Here is an 18382-nt window from a genome sequence, read left to right as displayed (position 1 = left end):
AATTAAATTAATACAGTTTTGTAACTTACTTTCCCATTGTTGATAGGACTGCTAATTTTCAAATAACTCTGATGTTAAAGGGATTACTGAACATGTGTTTAAATCTCTATTGTTGAAATGTATTTTTAAAAGTTAATGGAATTTTGTTTTGTTTTATTGTTAAACCTAATATAATATGGACTGTTTTATATGAAATATGGAAAATATATGGAAATTAACGAAAATATGTACTAAACTCTAAAATATGGAAAAATATGGAAAATAAAAGTAGGATTTTTCAACCCTACACATTGTGAAACATAAAGATAATGCAAAATATAAATTATATTAGCTTTATAAGTAAATATGTATTTACATATAAATCCTTTCCCTGCTCATGAGGAATGGAAGCACTGTAAAGTTTATTTTGCAACAGCCTGTACTCATGTCTTTGAAGTCTGCAGGTGTTCAGGCCGCCCTTGGAGAAATATGAATAACATACTGCACAACAATGCAGAAAAAAAGAAAAGTGATCCCGGTATAATGTGTAAACTTAAAGACGAGATTAAATAAAATAATAATTAGAGTTTACATTTCATATGATATCTTCAGGAAAGCTTGATATAAAAAAAATTCTGTTAGCACTGTTATGTAGTTTTATTGATGTATATGTGTTTCTGTAGGAGAGAGAAAAAAAGAGAGATTGTTTTAAATTATACCCTATTATAATAAAATTTAGAGTAGATCTATAGTTACAGCCCTATTCCGTCCGAAACATCGTGGATATGGATGTAGCACTGTAAGAAACATGCCTTCCCGAAAATATCTTCATTAAATTCGGTCCGAAACATCGTGGATATGGATGTAGCACTGTAAGAAACATGCCCTCCCGAAAATATCTTCATTAAATTCGGTCCGAAACATCGTGGATATGGATGTAACACTGTAAGAAACATGCCCTCCCGAAAATACCTTCATTAAATTCGGTCCGAAACATCGTGGATATGGATGTAACACTGTAAGAAACATGCCCTCCCGAAAATATCGTCATTAAATTCGGTCCGAAACATCGTGGATATGGATGTAACACTGTAAGAAACATACCCTCCCGAAAATACCTTCATTAAATTCGGTCCGAAACATCGTGGATATGGATGTAACACTGTAAGAAACATGCCCTCCCGAAAATACCTTCATTAAATTCGATCCGAAACATCGTGGATATGGATGTAACACTGTAAGAAACATGCCCTCCCGAAAATACCTTCATTAAATTCGGTCCGAAACATCGTAAATATGGATGTAACACTGTAAGAAACATGCCCTCCCGAAAATACCTTCATTAAATCCGATCCGAAACATCGTGGATATGGATGTAACACTGTAAGAAACATGCCCTCCCGAAAATACCTTCATTAAATCCGATCCGAAACATCGTGGATATGGATGTAACACTGTAAGAAACATGCCCTCCCGAAAATACCTTCATTAAATCCGATCCGAAACATCGTGGATATGGATGTAACACTGTAAGAAACATGCCCTCCCGAAAATACCTTCATTAAATTCGATCCGAAACATCGTGGATATGGATGTAACACTGTAAGAAACATGCCCTCCCGAAAATATCTTCATTAAATTCGATCCGAAACATCGTGGATATGGATGTAACACTGTAAGAAACATGCCCTCCCGAAAATATCTTCATTAAATTCGGTCCGAAACATCGTGGATATGGATGTAACACTATAAGAAACATGCCCTCCCGAAAATACCTTCATTAAATTCGGTCCGAAACATCGTGGATATGGATGTAACACTGTAAGAAACATGCCCTCCCGAAAATACCTTCATTAAATTCGGTCCGAAACATCGTGGATATGGATGTAACACTGTAAGAAACATGCCCTCCCGAAAATATCTTCATTAAATTCGGTCCGAAACATCGTGGATATGGATGTAGCACTGTAAGAAACATGCCCTCCCGAAAATATCTTCATTAAATTCGGTCCGAAACATCGTGGATATGGATGTAACATTGTAAGAAACATGCCCTCCCGAAAATATCTTCATTAAATTCGGTCCGAAACATCGTGGATATGGATGTAACACTGTAAGAAACATGCCCTCCCGAAAATATCTTCATTAAATTCGGTCCGAAACATCGTGGATATGGATGTAGCACTGTAAGAAACATGCCCTCCCGAAAATATCTTCATTAAATTCGGTCCGAAACATCGTGGATATGGATGTAACACTGTAAGAAACATGCCCTCCCGAAAATATCTTCATTAAATTCGATCCGAAACATCGTGGATATGGATGTAACACTGTAAGAAACATGCCCTCCCGAAAATATCCTCTTTAAATTCGGTCCGAAACATCGTCGATATGGATGTAACACTGTAAGAAACATGCCCTCCCGAAAATATCCTCTTTAAATTCGGTCCGAAACATCGTCGATATGGATGTAACACTGTAAGAAACATGCTCCCTTCGAAAATACCTTCATTAAATGATCATATCCGATATACTGTACTGAACCTCGGTCAAGCTATAACGGGGGGAGGAGGTAAACTGTTTTCTCTCCGCCTATGTTTAGAACGTTTTGTATTCTGTATTCGATGTTGTAATTAAATTTCCTGAATGAAGATGCGATCTTTCTTAATAATATATTTCTGACTAGCCGTACCCGTGCGCTCCGCTGCACCCGTTAGAAATAAATATAAAGTAATTACATAATTAAAATAGGACATTTGGTCCAGGAAGCATTCGTGTTTGATAGAAGGATAAATGGTGTAATATGTTACTTAATTTAAATTGTGTTTAAATAATTAAAATGCGATCATTTCGGTCCAGAGAGCACTCATTTGGTGCAATGACAATTCCTTTAACATGTTTCTTAATTGTTATTACATGCAACCATAGTTTAATGAACATTGACATCATTTAGATTTAATGTCTATACTTTATTTTACTTGCTATATGTTTCCATTGAATTATGGTAATAACTTAATTTTAACTCTTCTTTTCTACGTATTCAGTAAATGGCGTTTGGCCCACTATGGTTCTGAACCCTTCAAATAACTTAAAATATATTATATAATATTACATATTATATTATATTACATTATATTACCGGTATATCAGATGTTACTGTAATAACATTATAGCATTATGTCCATCTAGAGAAACTACACTTTCCAATGGTGAAATAATAATTAATTATACAAATCGGTTAATTCAGCTTCCGATATTACTTCATACAAACACAGAAACATTCTCTGTAGGCTATGTTTCATAGCTTTCGATTGTTGTGTCCAAGGCCCCTTATAGACTTAGTCATTTGTTTTTTATTTCAATACACCGCCTTAGATGGCAGTTATTTTAATTTTAAAACTCATTTATCTCATTAAATATCAGTCCTATCAAAATTTTTCAAGGAATAAAACTTATCGAAAATTATTTTCAAAGAAACTTTCGTTATGTAACATTTTTCACAAAAATCAATAATAAGCGAGATATTTCGATTTATTTAATTCAGTCCCCCTTATAACCCCCCTTTTAAATAATGTATTTTGAATGCCATATAGCCTAAAATCTAAGTTACAACGAACTTAATTTATATTCTAATTTTCATCGAAATCCGTTCATTCATTATCGCGTGAAAAGGTAACAAACAGACATACAAACAAAAATTAAAAAAAAGCGATTTTCGGTTACAGGGTGGTTAATTATATATGTTAGGACTAATTATATTTGGAAAATCGAAAATTACCAGAAAAATTTCGGCTACAGATTTATTATTAGTATAGATTATATTATATTATATTATGTTATATTATATTATATCATATCATATCATATCATATCATATCATTCATATTATATTATATTATATTATATTATATTATATTATATTATATTATATTATATTATATCCGAAGTTACTGTAATAACATTATACTATTATGTCCATCTAGAGAAACTACACTTTCCAATGGTGAAATAATAATTAATTATACAAATCGGTTAATTTAGCTTCCGATATTACTTCATACAAACACAGAAACATTGTCTGTAGGCTATCTTTCATAGCTTTCGATTGTTGCTGTCCAAGGCCCCTTATAGACGAAGTCGTTTGTTTTTTAATTCATTACACGGCCTTAGATGGCAGTTATTTTAATTTTAAAACTCATTTATCTCATTAAATATCAGTCCTATCAAAATTTTTCAAGGAATACAACTTATCGAAAATTATTTTCAAAGAAACTTTTGTTATGTAACATTTTTCACAAAAATCAATAATAAGCGAGATATTTCGATTTATTTAATTCAGGCCCCCTTATAATCCCCCTTTTAAATAATGTATTTTGAATGCCATATAGCCTAAAATATAAGTTACAACGAACTTAATTTATATTCCAATTTTCATCGAAATCCGTTCATTCATTATCGCGTGAAAAGATAACAAACAGACAAACATACAAACAAAAATTTCAAAAAAAAAAAAAACGACTTTCGGTTTCAGGGTGGTTAATTATATATGTTAGGACCAATTATTTTTTGGGAAATCGAAAATTACCAGAAAAATTTCGGCTACAGATTTATTATTAGTATAGATTTGAGCGCTTGTATATACCTTACATAATTATACATACTGTAATTATAGGCCTATCATAGATTCAAGCGAACGTAGATTTATCTGGGAAATATAAATTGCAAAGATAAACCTGACACAAAAGCAAAGAAATGAAGGTATGGAGGTTATACTTGTGTATCATGTGGCTATGCATGTGTATACATAGTTATGATAAGATAAATGTTTTTGTTGAGGAACGCCATGATATGCCATGCCAATGTGGTAATCGTGACAGCACTAGCGGATAAGAAAGTAAGTCAATTCTCCTGGATGAAAAAAAAAATATATATATTGATAACTGTACGAACTTATTACTGAAATCTTACAGCCGTCATTCTTTGTCCTTGAGAGCTTCTTTATCCATCACAATTTTTAAAATGTACGGGAAGACAAAGGATGTTGAAAGATTTAAACGTTAACTCGGGATGTCACGGTGGATAAGTGAGTGAAATGTTTTAACAAGTAGCACATCAGTTATGATATGTTAAAGATAGCTCCAAAGGTACTGCTTTCCAAGTTTTACCTCGCAAGTATATTGTAAAAACAAATTTTGATTATACTATGTGAATATTTTTTGTACTCCATGTTGAATCTTTCGTACACTACTTTTAATCTATATCTATACTAATAATAAATCTGTAGCTGAAATTTTTCTGGTAATTTTCGATTTTCCAAAAATAATTGGTCCTAACATATATAATTAACCACCCTGAAACCGAAAATCGCTTTTTTGAAATTTTTGTTTGTATGTCTGTCTGTCTGTCTGTCTGTCTGTCTGTCTGTATGTTACCTTTTCACGCGATAATGGCTGAACGGATTTCGATGAAAATTTGAATATAAATTAAGTTCGTTGTAACTTAGATTTTAGGCTATATGGCATTCAAAATACATTATTTAAAAGGGGGGTTATAAGGGGGCCTGAATTAAATAAATCGAAATATCTCGCTTATTATTGTTTTTGTGAAAAATGTTACATAACAAAAGTTTCTTTAAAAATAATTTGCATAAGTTTTATTCCTTGAAAAATTTTGATAGGACTGATATTTAATGAGATAAATGAGTTTAAAATTAAAATAACTGTCATCTAAGGCGGTGTAATGAATTAAAAAACAAATGACTTCGTCTATAAGGGGCCTTGGACAGCAACAATCGAAAGCTATGAAAGATAGCGTACAGATAATGTTTCTGCGTTTCTATGAAGTAATATCGGAAGCTAAATTAACCGATTTGTATAATTAATTATTAATTCACCATTGGAAAGTGTAGTTTCTCTAGATGGACATAATGCTATAATGTTATCACAGTAACTTCTGAATGAATCGAGGAAGGTAAGATTAAAATAGATTCTTACGCACAGAAAACTTGATAGGCTATTCTGTATATTCGTTTCCTGTATTTCCTAAACTAATTTTTATGACCAAATGAGTGGTGTCTGGATCAAAATGTTCGCATTTTAATTTTTTTAATTCAATTTAAATTAAGTAACATAATAAACGATTTATCCTTATATCAAACACGAATGTTCCCTGGATCAAATGTCCTATTTTAATTATATAATTACTTTATATTTATTTCTAACGGGTGCAGCGGAGCGCACGGGTACGGCCAGTACTCGAATATAAATAATTGATTAAATGGCGATCTTACTCGTGTTAATTGTGTAAGCATCTGCGGCTTACAACTATTTCGGTGCTTCTTCACACCATCCTCAGAGCCTACTAGATCTCGGCGTCATCTCGAAATTCGCTGCCTGTTGTGTGGGTGCGTTCGATTGTTGAAAAGTGTTGAAATGTGGTGTCAAATAGTGTGTGTGTTCTGAAATTGATCTGTGTGTTGAGAATTTGATCAGGGTGTGTTTTAGTGTGTCTGTATATTTCATATTTCATAAAACACATCTGATCAAATTCTCAACACACAGATCAATTTCAGAACACACACACTATTTGACACCACATTTCAACACTTTTCAACAATCGAACGCACCCAAACAACAGGCAGCGAAGTTCGAGATGACGCCGAGATCTAGTAGGCTCTGAGGATGGTGTGAAGAAGCACCGAAACAGCTGTAAGCCGCACATGCTTACACAATTAACACGAGTAAAGGTAAGCGTTCACTACATCGTATCGCATGCATCGGACGAATCGCACGGATCGGAAAAAGACTATCTTTGCTGTAATTGTTATGTAACCGCGTTCACTACATCGTATCGGACGCATCGCCTCTCGGCAAATCCGTCCACGTTTCTCGGATGGGCAACTTTTCCGATGCGTGCGATCATGGCCTTCTTTAATAAATCAATTTTAATTGGTCAACTGTTACTATTATGTTGTGCCATGTTCAGTGTTACGCCAAAATGGCAGACGGGAAACTTATTTCGCGTGTAGAAAATTGCGAAGAATATATAATTTGAGGCGTTCCCATTACAGTAATCAAGTCGTTTCTTGCAAATATATTATGTAACCAATATTTCTTTCGTTTCTTCCTCTTCAATTAAGACGCATGAAGCAATTACAAATTCTTATTCGCTAACAGACGTAATTAATAGACCTAACCTCAACTCCTCTGTTTTCAGCAATGTCAATATCGTACGACGTCATGTTTTAAACAGCTGATAGGGGAATCCGATGAGGCGATGAGGTGAAGCCGTTACAGTGAAAGCACTGCACTTAAAATATCCGTTGCGTGCGATTCGTACGAGGAGTGCGATACGATGTAGTGAACGCTTACCTTAAGATCGCCATTTAATCAATTATTTATTTTTTGTACCTTCTCACTCACACCTGAATTTCTTTTCTCTCCGCCAGATAGTATACATGTATTAATTAATTATAATTGACGTTCATTTGAAGTAGTGTTGTGTGACTCAGTTCCCGAATGGAGGAAACATAGCATCAGTGAAATTCGTCAGCGTCTCGGGAAATTTTTATGGAAAACAATTTATCTGAACACTTTGGCTTTACGAGTTACGCGTGTGGGTGACACAGGAAGTGAGTCAGAAGAGGTGGAACCAGCACGTAGTTTTCTGTAACCATAATGTATCTGGATTGTGTATAGGACATTGGAGGCTGCTATACACAGTTTCTGAATTGTGTTGCTCAGGTTATACAAATTTCTCAAGTGGTTACGAATTGCAGTGCGTAAAATGTGTACTCCTTTCAGAAATTCGGTCTTAGCTGCTTCAGACGATGTAACTATGAAGAGAAAAGTGAAACTTAAGAGTGTTTGAGATTATAGTAATATGCGTTACAAGAGCGGTATGTTGAAGTTTTCATGTTCGAGGAAAAGTTTGAAAAAGCGAAACGTATTTGAACTTTTTTTAATTTCCGAGAATTGAAAGAAAACATACCGCTCGTGCATCGTACATTATTTTGTGCGAAGATCGTTTATTATATACCTGAAAGAGGAATTTCTAATTAGTTGCAATGAAATCTCCATCTTGGTTTCTGTTCAATGACGCCAAATTTGCAAAACAAAAATATCTATCTTCAACATTGTTGCTTTAAAATGTTTTCTGTGTTTACTGTACTCCAGCAGGCCGTGATATACGTCTGCCTTTTTTTTCCCCCCCAGTCTATAAATGCGAACTTAAAACAAACGGTAAGGTTATGTAATGAGCCTGGAATCTTGTTGATTTTTTCACGGCTTCCTTAATGTTACTTGCATCACGAATGCAGTAACTTTAGTGGAGTTATAGAGTTTACTTAATTTTTGCAAATATTTAAAAACAATAATTAACAGTCCAATTTAGTGAAATTGCAGTGGTAAATTTCCAATTTATAATTATTACTATATTGAACGTCTCTAAAAATAATATGTTAAAAGCCTAAAGCAGTAAAATCAATATGTCACTTAAGCGGTAAGAAGAGGGAAATTGTTGTGTGTGTTAGGTTGGGAATACTGAATGTGGAATTTTAGACTTCCCGCAGATTGGTTTTGTGCGGAAACCAAGCAAATACGCACCATCTCGCACAAAAATATTCACATAGTATTATCAAAAATCCGTTTTCAAATTCATTCTTTCAATGCAAGAAAGGTGTCGTCAAGGTGATACATAATTTGTCATTTATACGTAAGCCTATTCTACATCTTGCAGTACCTAATTAATTTCTTCGTTACGAGTGATATTCTTCTTTGTAGTTTATTATTTACATATTTTCAAGCGATATACATAAATTAAACAATTGCTGAATAATTTCGAGGGAAAAATTGTTCCGGAGCCGGGTATCGAACCGGGCCCTTTGGTTTAACGTACCAACGCTCTACCACTGAGCTACTCGGGAACTCTAACCGACACCGATCCAATTTTTCCCTCTATATCCACAGACCTCAAAGTGGGCTGACAACCGTCAAGCAACCAACTTCGAGTGCACACTAACTCCGTGTGACTTAAATTGTGGTTTTTCTGTTAACGAACAGTGACGTGTATTATGCAAATCAAGATTTTAGGTATAACTCCCTGTAAAGTTGATTTGAATAATTTCGAGGGAAAAATTGTTCCGGAGCCGGGTATCGAACCCGGGACCTTTGGTTTAACGTACCAACGCTCTACCGCTGAGCTACTCGGGAACTCTAACCGACACCGATCCAATTTTTCCCTCTATATCCACAGACCTCAAAGTGGGCTGACAACCGTCAAGCAACCAACTTCGAGTGCACACTAACTCCGTGTGACTTAAATTGTGGTTTTTCTGTTAACGAACAGTGACGTGTATTATGCAAATCAAGATTTCAGGTGTAACTCCCTGTAAAGTTGATTTGAATAATTTCGAGGGAAAAATTGTTCCGGAGCCGGGTATCGAACCCGGGACCTTTGGTTTAACGTACCAACGCTCTACCACTGAGCTACTCGGGAACTCTAACCGACACCGATCCAATTTTTCCCTCTATATCCACAGACCTCAAAGTGGGCTGACAACCAACTTCGAGTGCACACTAACTCCGTGTGACTTAAATTGTGGTTTTTCTGTTAACGAACAGTGACGTGTATTATGCAAATCAAGATTTCAGGTGTAACTCCCTGTAAAGTTGATTTGAATAATTTCGAGGGAAAAATTGTTCCGGAGCCGGGTATCGAACCCGGGACCTTTGGTTTAACGTACCAACGCTCTACCGCTGAGCTACTCGGGAACTCTAACCGACACCGATCCAATTTTTCCCTCTATATCCACAGACCTCAAAGTGGGCTGACAACCAACTTCGAGTGCACACTAACTCCGTGTGACTTAAATTGTGGTTTTTCTGTTAACGAACAGTGACGTGTATTATGCAAATCAAGATTTCAGGTGTAACTCCCTGTAAAGTTGATTTGAATAATTTCGAGGGAAAAATTGTTCCGGAGCCGGGTATCGAACCCGGGACCTTTGGTTTAACGTACCAGCACTCTACCACTGAGCTACTCGGGAACTCTAACCGACACCGATCCAATTTTTCCCTCTATATCCACAGACCTCAAAGTGGGCTGACAACCGTCAAGCAACCAACTTCGAGTGCACACTAACTCCGTGTGACTTAAATTGTGGTTTTTCTGTTAACGAACAGTGACGTGTATTATGCAAATCAAGATTTTAGGTATAACTCCCTGTAAAGTTGATTTGAATAATTTCGAGGGAAAAATTGTTCCGGAGCCGGGTATCGAACCCGCTCTACCACTGAGCTAACGCGTTGGTACGTTAAACCAAAGGTCCCGGGTTCGATACCCGGCTCCGGAACAATTTTTCCCTCGAAATTATTCAAATCAACTTCACAGGGAGTTATACCTGAAATCTTGATTTGCATAAACAATTGCTATACACCAAAATTGCAATATAAATTTTCAAGAGGCGTTGTTAGTCAGAAGAAAGTAAGTCATCTTTAAATCTGATTTTGAACATAACAGAATGTAGATTTAATATACAGAATGTTTCACGCGGATTTGCTGTCACTTATGGATCTTATTTCCGAAGACATTTTGAGCAAAAAATGTCATATAAACATAGGGTTACCATGAGAAGAAATTCTACAGGAGGATATGGAATCTAAAATAAGAGAATATTTCTGAAAAGAGGAGGACTTTTTAAAAATCATTATGAACAAAATTAAAGATAAAAACAATGACTCACCTTAGTTCTCTCACTAGTTGCTGGATCAGTATTATATCTGTACCCTACTTATCGGTGGAGCCCACTTTGTGCACGAGAGCCTGAAACTTCTATCTTGTAACAAATAACTATGGAACTGTTCACAGGACATGTCCTTGAAATTATATTTCACCATGATGACACATCTGACTGTCTCCGTTAGCATGCGATTTCGTTCTTTTGTCCATTGGGCAGATATTACGGAAAATACTCTCTCAACACTTCCGTTGTGACGTGGGATAAATAAATAGAATTGACATATCTTTAAGAGTTCTGAGAAAGTTTAAATGCTCGCAGAACTATTGGAATTGAAGAATTTGGACCATTGTTTATCTAAACTTAAATCTTTGTCCGAAATTAACTTGATTGGCGTATCTTTGTACATTGCAGAATAAAATAGATAAAATAGCTTAGAATTATGAATCGTGACGTTTTTAGTATGTAAGAATTCAATGCATGTCAATAGGTCATCATATTTTATGTTTTTTATGTGCTCCAGCTTCAGCCATTGAAAGCAGTTAAATTCTTTCATAGGTTTTCACCATTTGTTTAGATATTCTATGCATAATATCGTAAATTATTCAATATTTATATTAATTCTAGTTGAAATGCGAAATGCCGGACATTTCAAATTTTTTATATACCTTCCGGACAGGATAAAATGATTAAAAAAGAGGACATATCCTCCTTTTGCCGGACGGATGGTAGCCCTATATAAACATGTGTTCTAATGCCAATATTTTCATAGTTACACTGATTTGAAGGTGTTTGTGAAATACCATTATTCTTCAGTTTTAAGGGTAAAAGAATATTACAAAGAGTCAAGTATTCAGGAGTATCATTTCATTAATTAGCTAGTATTCTGAAGTTAAAAATATGTGTGAATTCCATAGTTGCTTCGTACAGAATTTTGTTTTCGATTTTAAACCACAAAATTGCGTTTTTCTTACGCATTTGTCACAACAATTGTTACAAATCACGCCAGCCTTGTAAATTCTTTAAGACTGTACACTAGGACGCAAAATCAAACTGTAAAGAATCAAGTTCTTAAAGTCGTATGATTTGGAACAATTTTTGTGATAAATGCGTAAGAATGATGTAACTTTTAGTAAAAAATACTGAAAAACAAAATCTGTACAAAGCAATTAACAACATATTTTTAACTTCAGAACACTAGCCAATTAAAGAAATGATACTTCTGAATACTTTATTCTCTATTTGTAATATTCTTTTATCCTTTAAACTGAAGAAAAAAGGTATTTTACTTACAATTTCAAATTGGTGTAACTCTGAAAATATTGAGATTAGGACACATGTTTATATGACGTTTTTCCTTCAGAATATCTTTGGAAATAAGCTCCGTAAGGGGCGGTAAATCCTCTTGAATCACTCTGTACATTAGAAGATATTAGTGCTTTACAGTAAATTCTATGTAGATGTTACTTGTCAAGTATCCAACTACATAGTAAAAGTGAATCGTTCCAGAATGAGTTGTAAAGCAATATATAGTTGCCGCCTTCATTTATTAGACAAGCGGCTTCCATTTGTGTTTTATAAGTATTTTTACACGCATCAGTAAGAAGTGATGATGTCACGTTTTTATTGTCATCCAAGTTTTCATTATCAAGATTGTTTATTTATAAAATACTGAAATGAAGCAGTATTTCGTAATATTTAAATAAATAATATAAATACGATATATTTAAATAACTCAACTATAAACAAAATTAAAAATAAAAATAATCTTTTTTTAACTAGAAAAACTTGATTAGTAATATCGTGTAGACTGTCTTGTCAAATTTAATGTGTTCTATAACCTAATTCAGTGCAATTTTTTCTGTGTTTTGCGATTGTGTTACTCAGTATTTTCAATATGACGATAATTTTTTATGTATCTATTTACACTGCAAGTGGACAAGCACCCGGTGGCAGTGGTATATACAATATTAACAATACACAGTTAAAATGATAAGCTATACACAATAAAATTTACAATACATAATACAATTTACAACACATATACAATTTTATACACAATACAATAAGAATACACAATACAATTTAACACAATAATAATGAAACATAAAATAAAACACCTAATTTTACAATACAACCTACATAATTATGTATAGGCCCTACATAAGTTTCAATAGTCTTTCACTTTACTCTCATCTCATTCCCTGTAGTGGCACTATGACGCATTTCACTCACACTTTAGCACACATTTCACTGACACTCTGTAACACATTTCACTGACACTATAGAACACATTTCATTGACGCTATAAATTATCACTGATCGGAACTGTTCACTGCACTGTAAAACCATAACTTCACTGACTCACCTCGCTTCACTGATACAACAGTTCAAATAAGTCAAATAATTGCATTCTTATGCATACTTATAAACAGAACTACATTTAAGCTAAATATTTCTAGTCTAAGGCCCTCTTACACGCTATTTTTAAATAATACACTAATGGCTACACAATTTATAGCACAAATGTAACAATTTCTACAATATTACGACAATCAATACACAAGACTCCACGCGATTTATAGTACATGTTTATGGAGGTCTATGAATCAACTTAACCTAGTTATTTGTTCAAACCATGTAGCGTCACGATTGTAATTCCGAATTTAGATATACAGCCTTTTTTTACTGAGAGAGTCAACTCTTTAAGATATATCGAGTACTTCCTACATACAAAAAGTAAGGACTGTTGAAAAAGTCTTAATTAGTCCAAAATTAAAAAAAAAAAAAAAAAGACAACTGTAGGATTCGAACCCTAGGATTCATTTAACATCTCTACGCCGTACTACAGGACTAATAAGTAGGTAAGATCGATGGAGGAATTCAAAAGGGAAGCGACTCAAAATAGAAACTTGCATTTTAAAGTTTCATGTTGCTGTGAAAAATCCAAAGTCATTGAAATTACTCCAAATTCTGTTAATTATGTTTTACATATGCTATAAATTTCCAAATAGAATAATGTTAATTAGACTTTTCACAGCAACATTCATTCATTCATTCATTCATTCATTGATTCTGCAACATGAAGCTTTAAAATGCTGTTTTCTCAAAACTTCAAATTGTGTGTTGTTTCCCTTTTGAACTGGCCCGTCGATAATTCGTAGAGATGATAAAATACTCCAGTTGGAAACTAAGCAATTGCCATTTGACGTAGGGGAGACTGTTGTACCTTTAGCATAGTGTACCTTTGAACATTTCTTGTTTTTTACTTTTTGCTGCTAACTAGAAGACTCAAATTGAAGTAGATTGTAGAGAAAGCCGCTAAGTAGCTCTGGTCGTAGTTTGTTTTATTTATTGCAAAGTGTGAGTTCCGTGGACATAAGAAGTATTTTTAGTACCAAAAGTAAACATTTCGTTCATTGATATATGTTTTCTAACACAAAACTAGATTGTATTTGTTAATATCTTTCAAGTACGGCGTGTTCCCTATCATCTGATGAGTAATAACGTACGAGTATTTTAATTTCCATGATTTACTCGAATTTCTAGTTTTGGGAGCCATACTTGTTTAAAAGTGCACCTCTTGTACCTTTGAACACAAAACATCTTGTACCATGGAACATGTTCCAAAGTACACGATACTATCGGCTTTTGTTTTTCTTTTATTTTAAGGTCATGTCACGAAGTAAGTCTGGAATTAAAGAGGCCCCCAATTGATCCGGATGCCTTGAAGAAAGCTATTGAAGCAGTTATTGCTCCTCCAGGAAATAAAATCTCAATCAGAGAAGCCTGCTCTGGTTTATGATGGCAAATACATTTTAAATATGATTGTCAGTTTTTACAGCTATATTCCCACCTATATTCCATGTGTTCCAACTTACAAGAGGGTATGTTTCAAGGTACATGAACCTGTTGTACCTTTGAACACATTACATATCCCTTCATTTTATTTTCTCCATCCCTAATACAGCTGTAAAACAGGAAAATACATACAGGAAGTTGTAGAGGGATCTTCAATAATTATTTCAAGCATTTTTTTCATTTAAAAATATCATTTTTCAAAATAAAAAAAAAATAAAAAATGTGAAAAGTGTTTAAAGGTACAACAGTCTCCCCTTCAATTTTCCGCAGTTCATACAGAGTGTTAGGACTTCATAACTTCAACGCATGCAGTGTTTCCGTTCACCATCGTAAATTTCAGGTACCGCGCCATGGCGACGTGGTCTAAGCATCTAAGGCATCCTGCCTAGGACAAAATTTCGGCCAGTGTATGGGACCGGTGTCCACCCAGCATCGTGATGCACTTGGGGAGCTACGATAGGTAGCGAAATCCGGTTACGGAAGCCAGCTATAACGGCTGGGGGATCATCGTGCTAACCACACGATACCTCTATTCTGGTTGGATGATCGTCCACCTCTGCTTCGGCATGTGGACGTGAGGCCAGCTGCCGGCTGGTCGGTCATAGTCCTTCATGGGATGTTGTGCCTTGGATTATTATTATTATTATTATTATTATTATTATTATTATTATTATTATTATTATTATCATCGTACATTTCAGTATCACTACTCATACTACTATAATCTAGACACACTATTACAACACTCCTCAATATTATCCATTCCCTCCCACCGAACATCCTCATATTCATCTTCTTTCACTGTGGCTGTTCCTCGGCTTTAGAATTCCCTACCGAGTAATGTCAGGGACTGTCAGACATCAAACCAATTTAAGAATAGACTAATGAAATATTTTTCTAACAATTCTTGTTACGCTTAACAATAATAGCTGTTTCAGGTTTCTCAATGTTTAATGGTTATACATAACACAGAATAAATATTTAAATTATCTCATTATCTCATTATTATTATTATTATTATTATTATTATTATTATTATTTCTTACCAATGTTTATTCTGTGGTGTTTGGGCAAAGGGAGATAAGTCATAAAAATGAGTTCGGAGATAAATTAAAATTAAACTTGGAACCCTTATTACAAATAATTTTCTACACAAATAAAACACATCAACTGCTAGTATACTTTGATTTTTGCACACCCACTTGTATAATTTGTGTGTTCATCTTGGGAACAAAATTCCACCTGGACAAAAAAATGACTTATACCCCTTTACCCGAACACCACAGTATTATTGTCACACTAACATTACTTATCCAACTTTCATTATTCACTTTCATGTTGTTTTATGGTCTAGTTATTAATGTAATAACTATGTAACTAATTGTATTCAATTAGAATTAGAGTCTGGCTGGGAGGAAGAGAAGGCCTACTGGCCTTAGTTCTGCCAGATTACATAAATAAATTATTAAATTATAATTCTCTTGAGCAAAGAAATTCTTTAGTTACTTTAAAAAATCTCTGTCCTAGCTGTCACACCTTCATGTCTATTGAATTTCAGGAAATTACAGAGTATACAAATTCTGTACGAGACTGACTTTGTTTCCTATGCTTCAGGTGCTGTGCAAAATGCTGAAGAGATCCAGATATACTCGAGTACGGGTTGCCATAATTCTGCTTGTACTGATAATCTTCCTGTTGATCGCCACTTTCTGGGGTTCAAGAAAAGAATTTCATCGACTGCCTCCACTTCCCTACAGACAGGAACTCTTCGACGAAGTTAAAGGAAGCATGTTCGAAGGCTTCAACAACGAAACTGGAACGAAGAACGGCGAATACATCGTTCCGAACATTGTTCATTTTCTGTTCTTCACTGACGGCTACATATCTTACGTAGCTGCCGTCTGCGTTTTGGCGGCATTCAAGAACCAACGCCCCGAAAAGATTCTCTTTCATACAGACGTTACAGAGTTCAAGGGTCCTCACTGGGAGAAGCTGACTAAAACTCCGGGCTTGATAATCGAAATTCACCAAATCACGATGCCTAAGGAGATATTTGGGCAGAAGCTCAATCACGTGTGGCACGCAGGGGATATTGCACGCATAAGGATTCTCATGGAACACGGGGGAATATTCCTAGACAACGACTCGTACTTGGTGAGAAGTTTAGACTGTTTTAGAAAATATGAAATGGCTCTAGGATTAGACGAATTCGACTACATAGGAACCCAGATCCTGGTTGCTCATAAGGATGCCAGATTCTTGCGTCTCTGGTTGGAGACCTACAGAGAGTACTATCCGGAACTCTGGTATTATAATGCAGGTCAAAAACCGGCACTAGAGATTCTAGACCACAAACCGGAGGTAGCGCATAGTGTGAAGATCCTGTTCGGAGTACATGATCTCTCTCAAGAATTGTATCGCCAGTACAACTGGAAGGAATGGCGCAACTACTACGCAATCCACCTCTTGATTAGGCACAGGCATTACTTGGATAGTTGGTGGAATTACTATTGGTGGCCTCAATTAAATGAAACAAATATTCATGATTACCCCATGACATTTGGAGAAATGGCTCGTGAAGTGTACGACCCCAGATGACAGACCCTCTAACCCACTGGTGCGTAAATGAAGGACAAAGGCAATTTAATTCTGATATGAATATTGCACGTAGTATTTCAGAACATAGTGACTTAGGCTACATGTGAATAGGAAGTGTGATAGAAATTATAGGTATATCACACCCAAGATTATAAAGTGCAAACACGAACCATTTCCTTGTGACTCGAGGGATGTGAATCATTACTATTTTCTTAATGATACTATGTGAACTTGTATAAATTCAAAACTTGGAGTGTATCTTAACATGATGTTATTTATTTTTAAGACATAAATTGAATATTTATTGTTTTATGTGATTAATAATTTATCAAATTTACTTTTATGTAGGACCTGCTGTAGTTCTATGATTAATTTTATTGTAATTCATTAGTCTTTACACTTTTAGTGAATTTCTTAATGAAAACCGTAAGATTTGAAATTTTAGAATTGATTTATTAGTTCTTTTGTTTAGTATCTACAACGAAATAGACAAGACTGGCTTCAGCACGTGCAAAGAATGGCTCGTATCATATTACTTAGACCAGGCATTTCCAACTGCTGACTCTGTGACGTCACACGTCTCTGCTCTCGAGCTCTTTGAGAGGGGAAGCATATGTGAAAGGGCAATGTAGGGGGAATGCCAGTGGAAGGGATGGAGATGTTTAAATAGCGGAGATGCAACATTACCCTCACTCACGTGCTCTTCCAGCTTTTTAATTTCTTAATTTTAATTAAACATATTATTGATAGTCCAGATAATAATAATAATAATAATAATAATAATAATAATAATAATAATAATAATGTGTAACATCAATGTACTCAATTATACGTAAAGACGGAAATATTAAAAATAAATTTGTTCTCTAATTTTATTTTCTACACTCTCACAACTTTCATTCATATCTCAAGAAAAATTATAAAAAGCTACACAAAATTTGATATGCTAGATAGCAACACTGCGTGTTGTGGTCTCTGCTAACTGGTCATAGAAAGCACTCACGTCTCGCTGGGTGTTTGAGCGAGTGGGTGAGTGGGACTCGAAACTATCCAGTCAATTTTATCGCGCTGAATGAGTTGCGTTTGGGTTGGGTATTTACCGCTCGCCGAAACGAAGAGGAAGATACGTCAGAATGACATAGACTTGCTATAGGTAGAGGAGAGGGAAACGACCACTCAGTTATCTAGTGGAGTGCAGTGTAGGCCTAT

At 34.9% G+C, this 18382-nt stretch overlaps 1 protein-coding gene across 6 annotated transcripts in view; it reads left to right on the top strand.

Annotated features, from left to right (window-relative positions):
• Positions 1 to 17482, top strand: part of LOC138709421 (uncharacterized) — a 68222-nt gene extending 50740 nt beyond the window's left edge. For 5 of the 6 annotated variants that reach the window (XM_069840174.1, XM_069840171.1, XM_069840172.1 and 2 more), the window contains one exon: positions 16190 to 17482. In XM_069840174.1, the coding sequence (XP_069696275.1) occupies positions 16190 to 17173 (984 nt within the window). In that variant the 3' untranslated portion in view covers positions 17174 to 17482. Of the gene's footprint in view, positions 1 to 5040; positions 5063 to 16189 lie in introns of those variants that run through there. The other variant, XM_069840176.1, reaches the window with a different exon arrangement.
• The last annotated feature ends 900 nt before the right edge of the window (positions 17483 to 18382 follow it).

This window comes from Periplaneta americana, chromosome 11, assembly GCF_040183065.1.
Source record: "Periplaneta americana isolate PAMFEO1 chromosome 11, P.americana_PAMFEO1_priV1, whole genome shotgun sequence".
Lineage (NCBI taxonomy): Eukaryota > Metazoa > Arthropoda > Insecta > Blattodea > Blattidae > Periplaneta > Periplaneta americana.
Note: the sequence above shows the minus strand (reverse complement) of the source record. Positions and strands in the feature narration are given on the sequence as shown.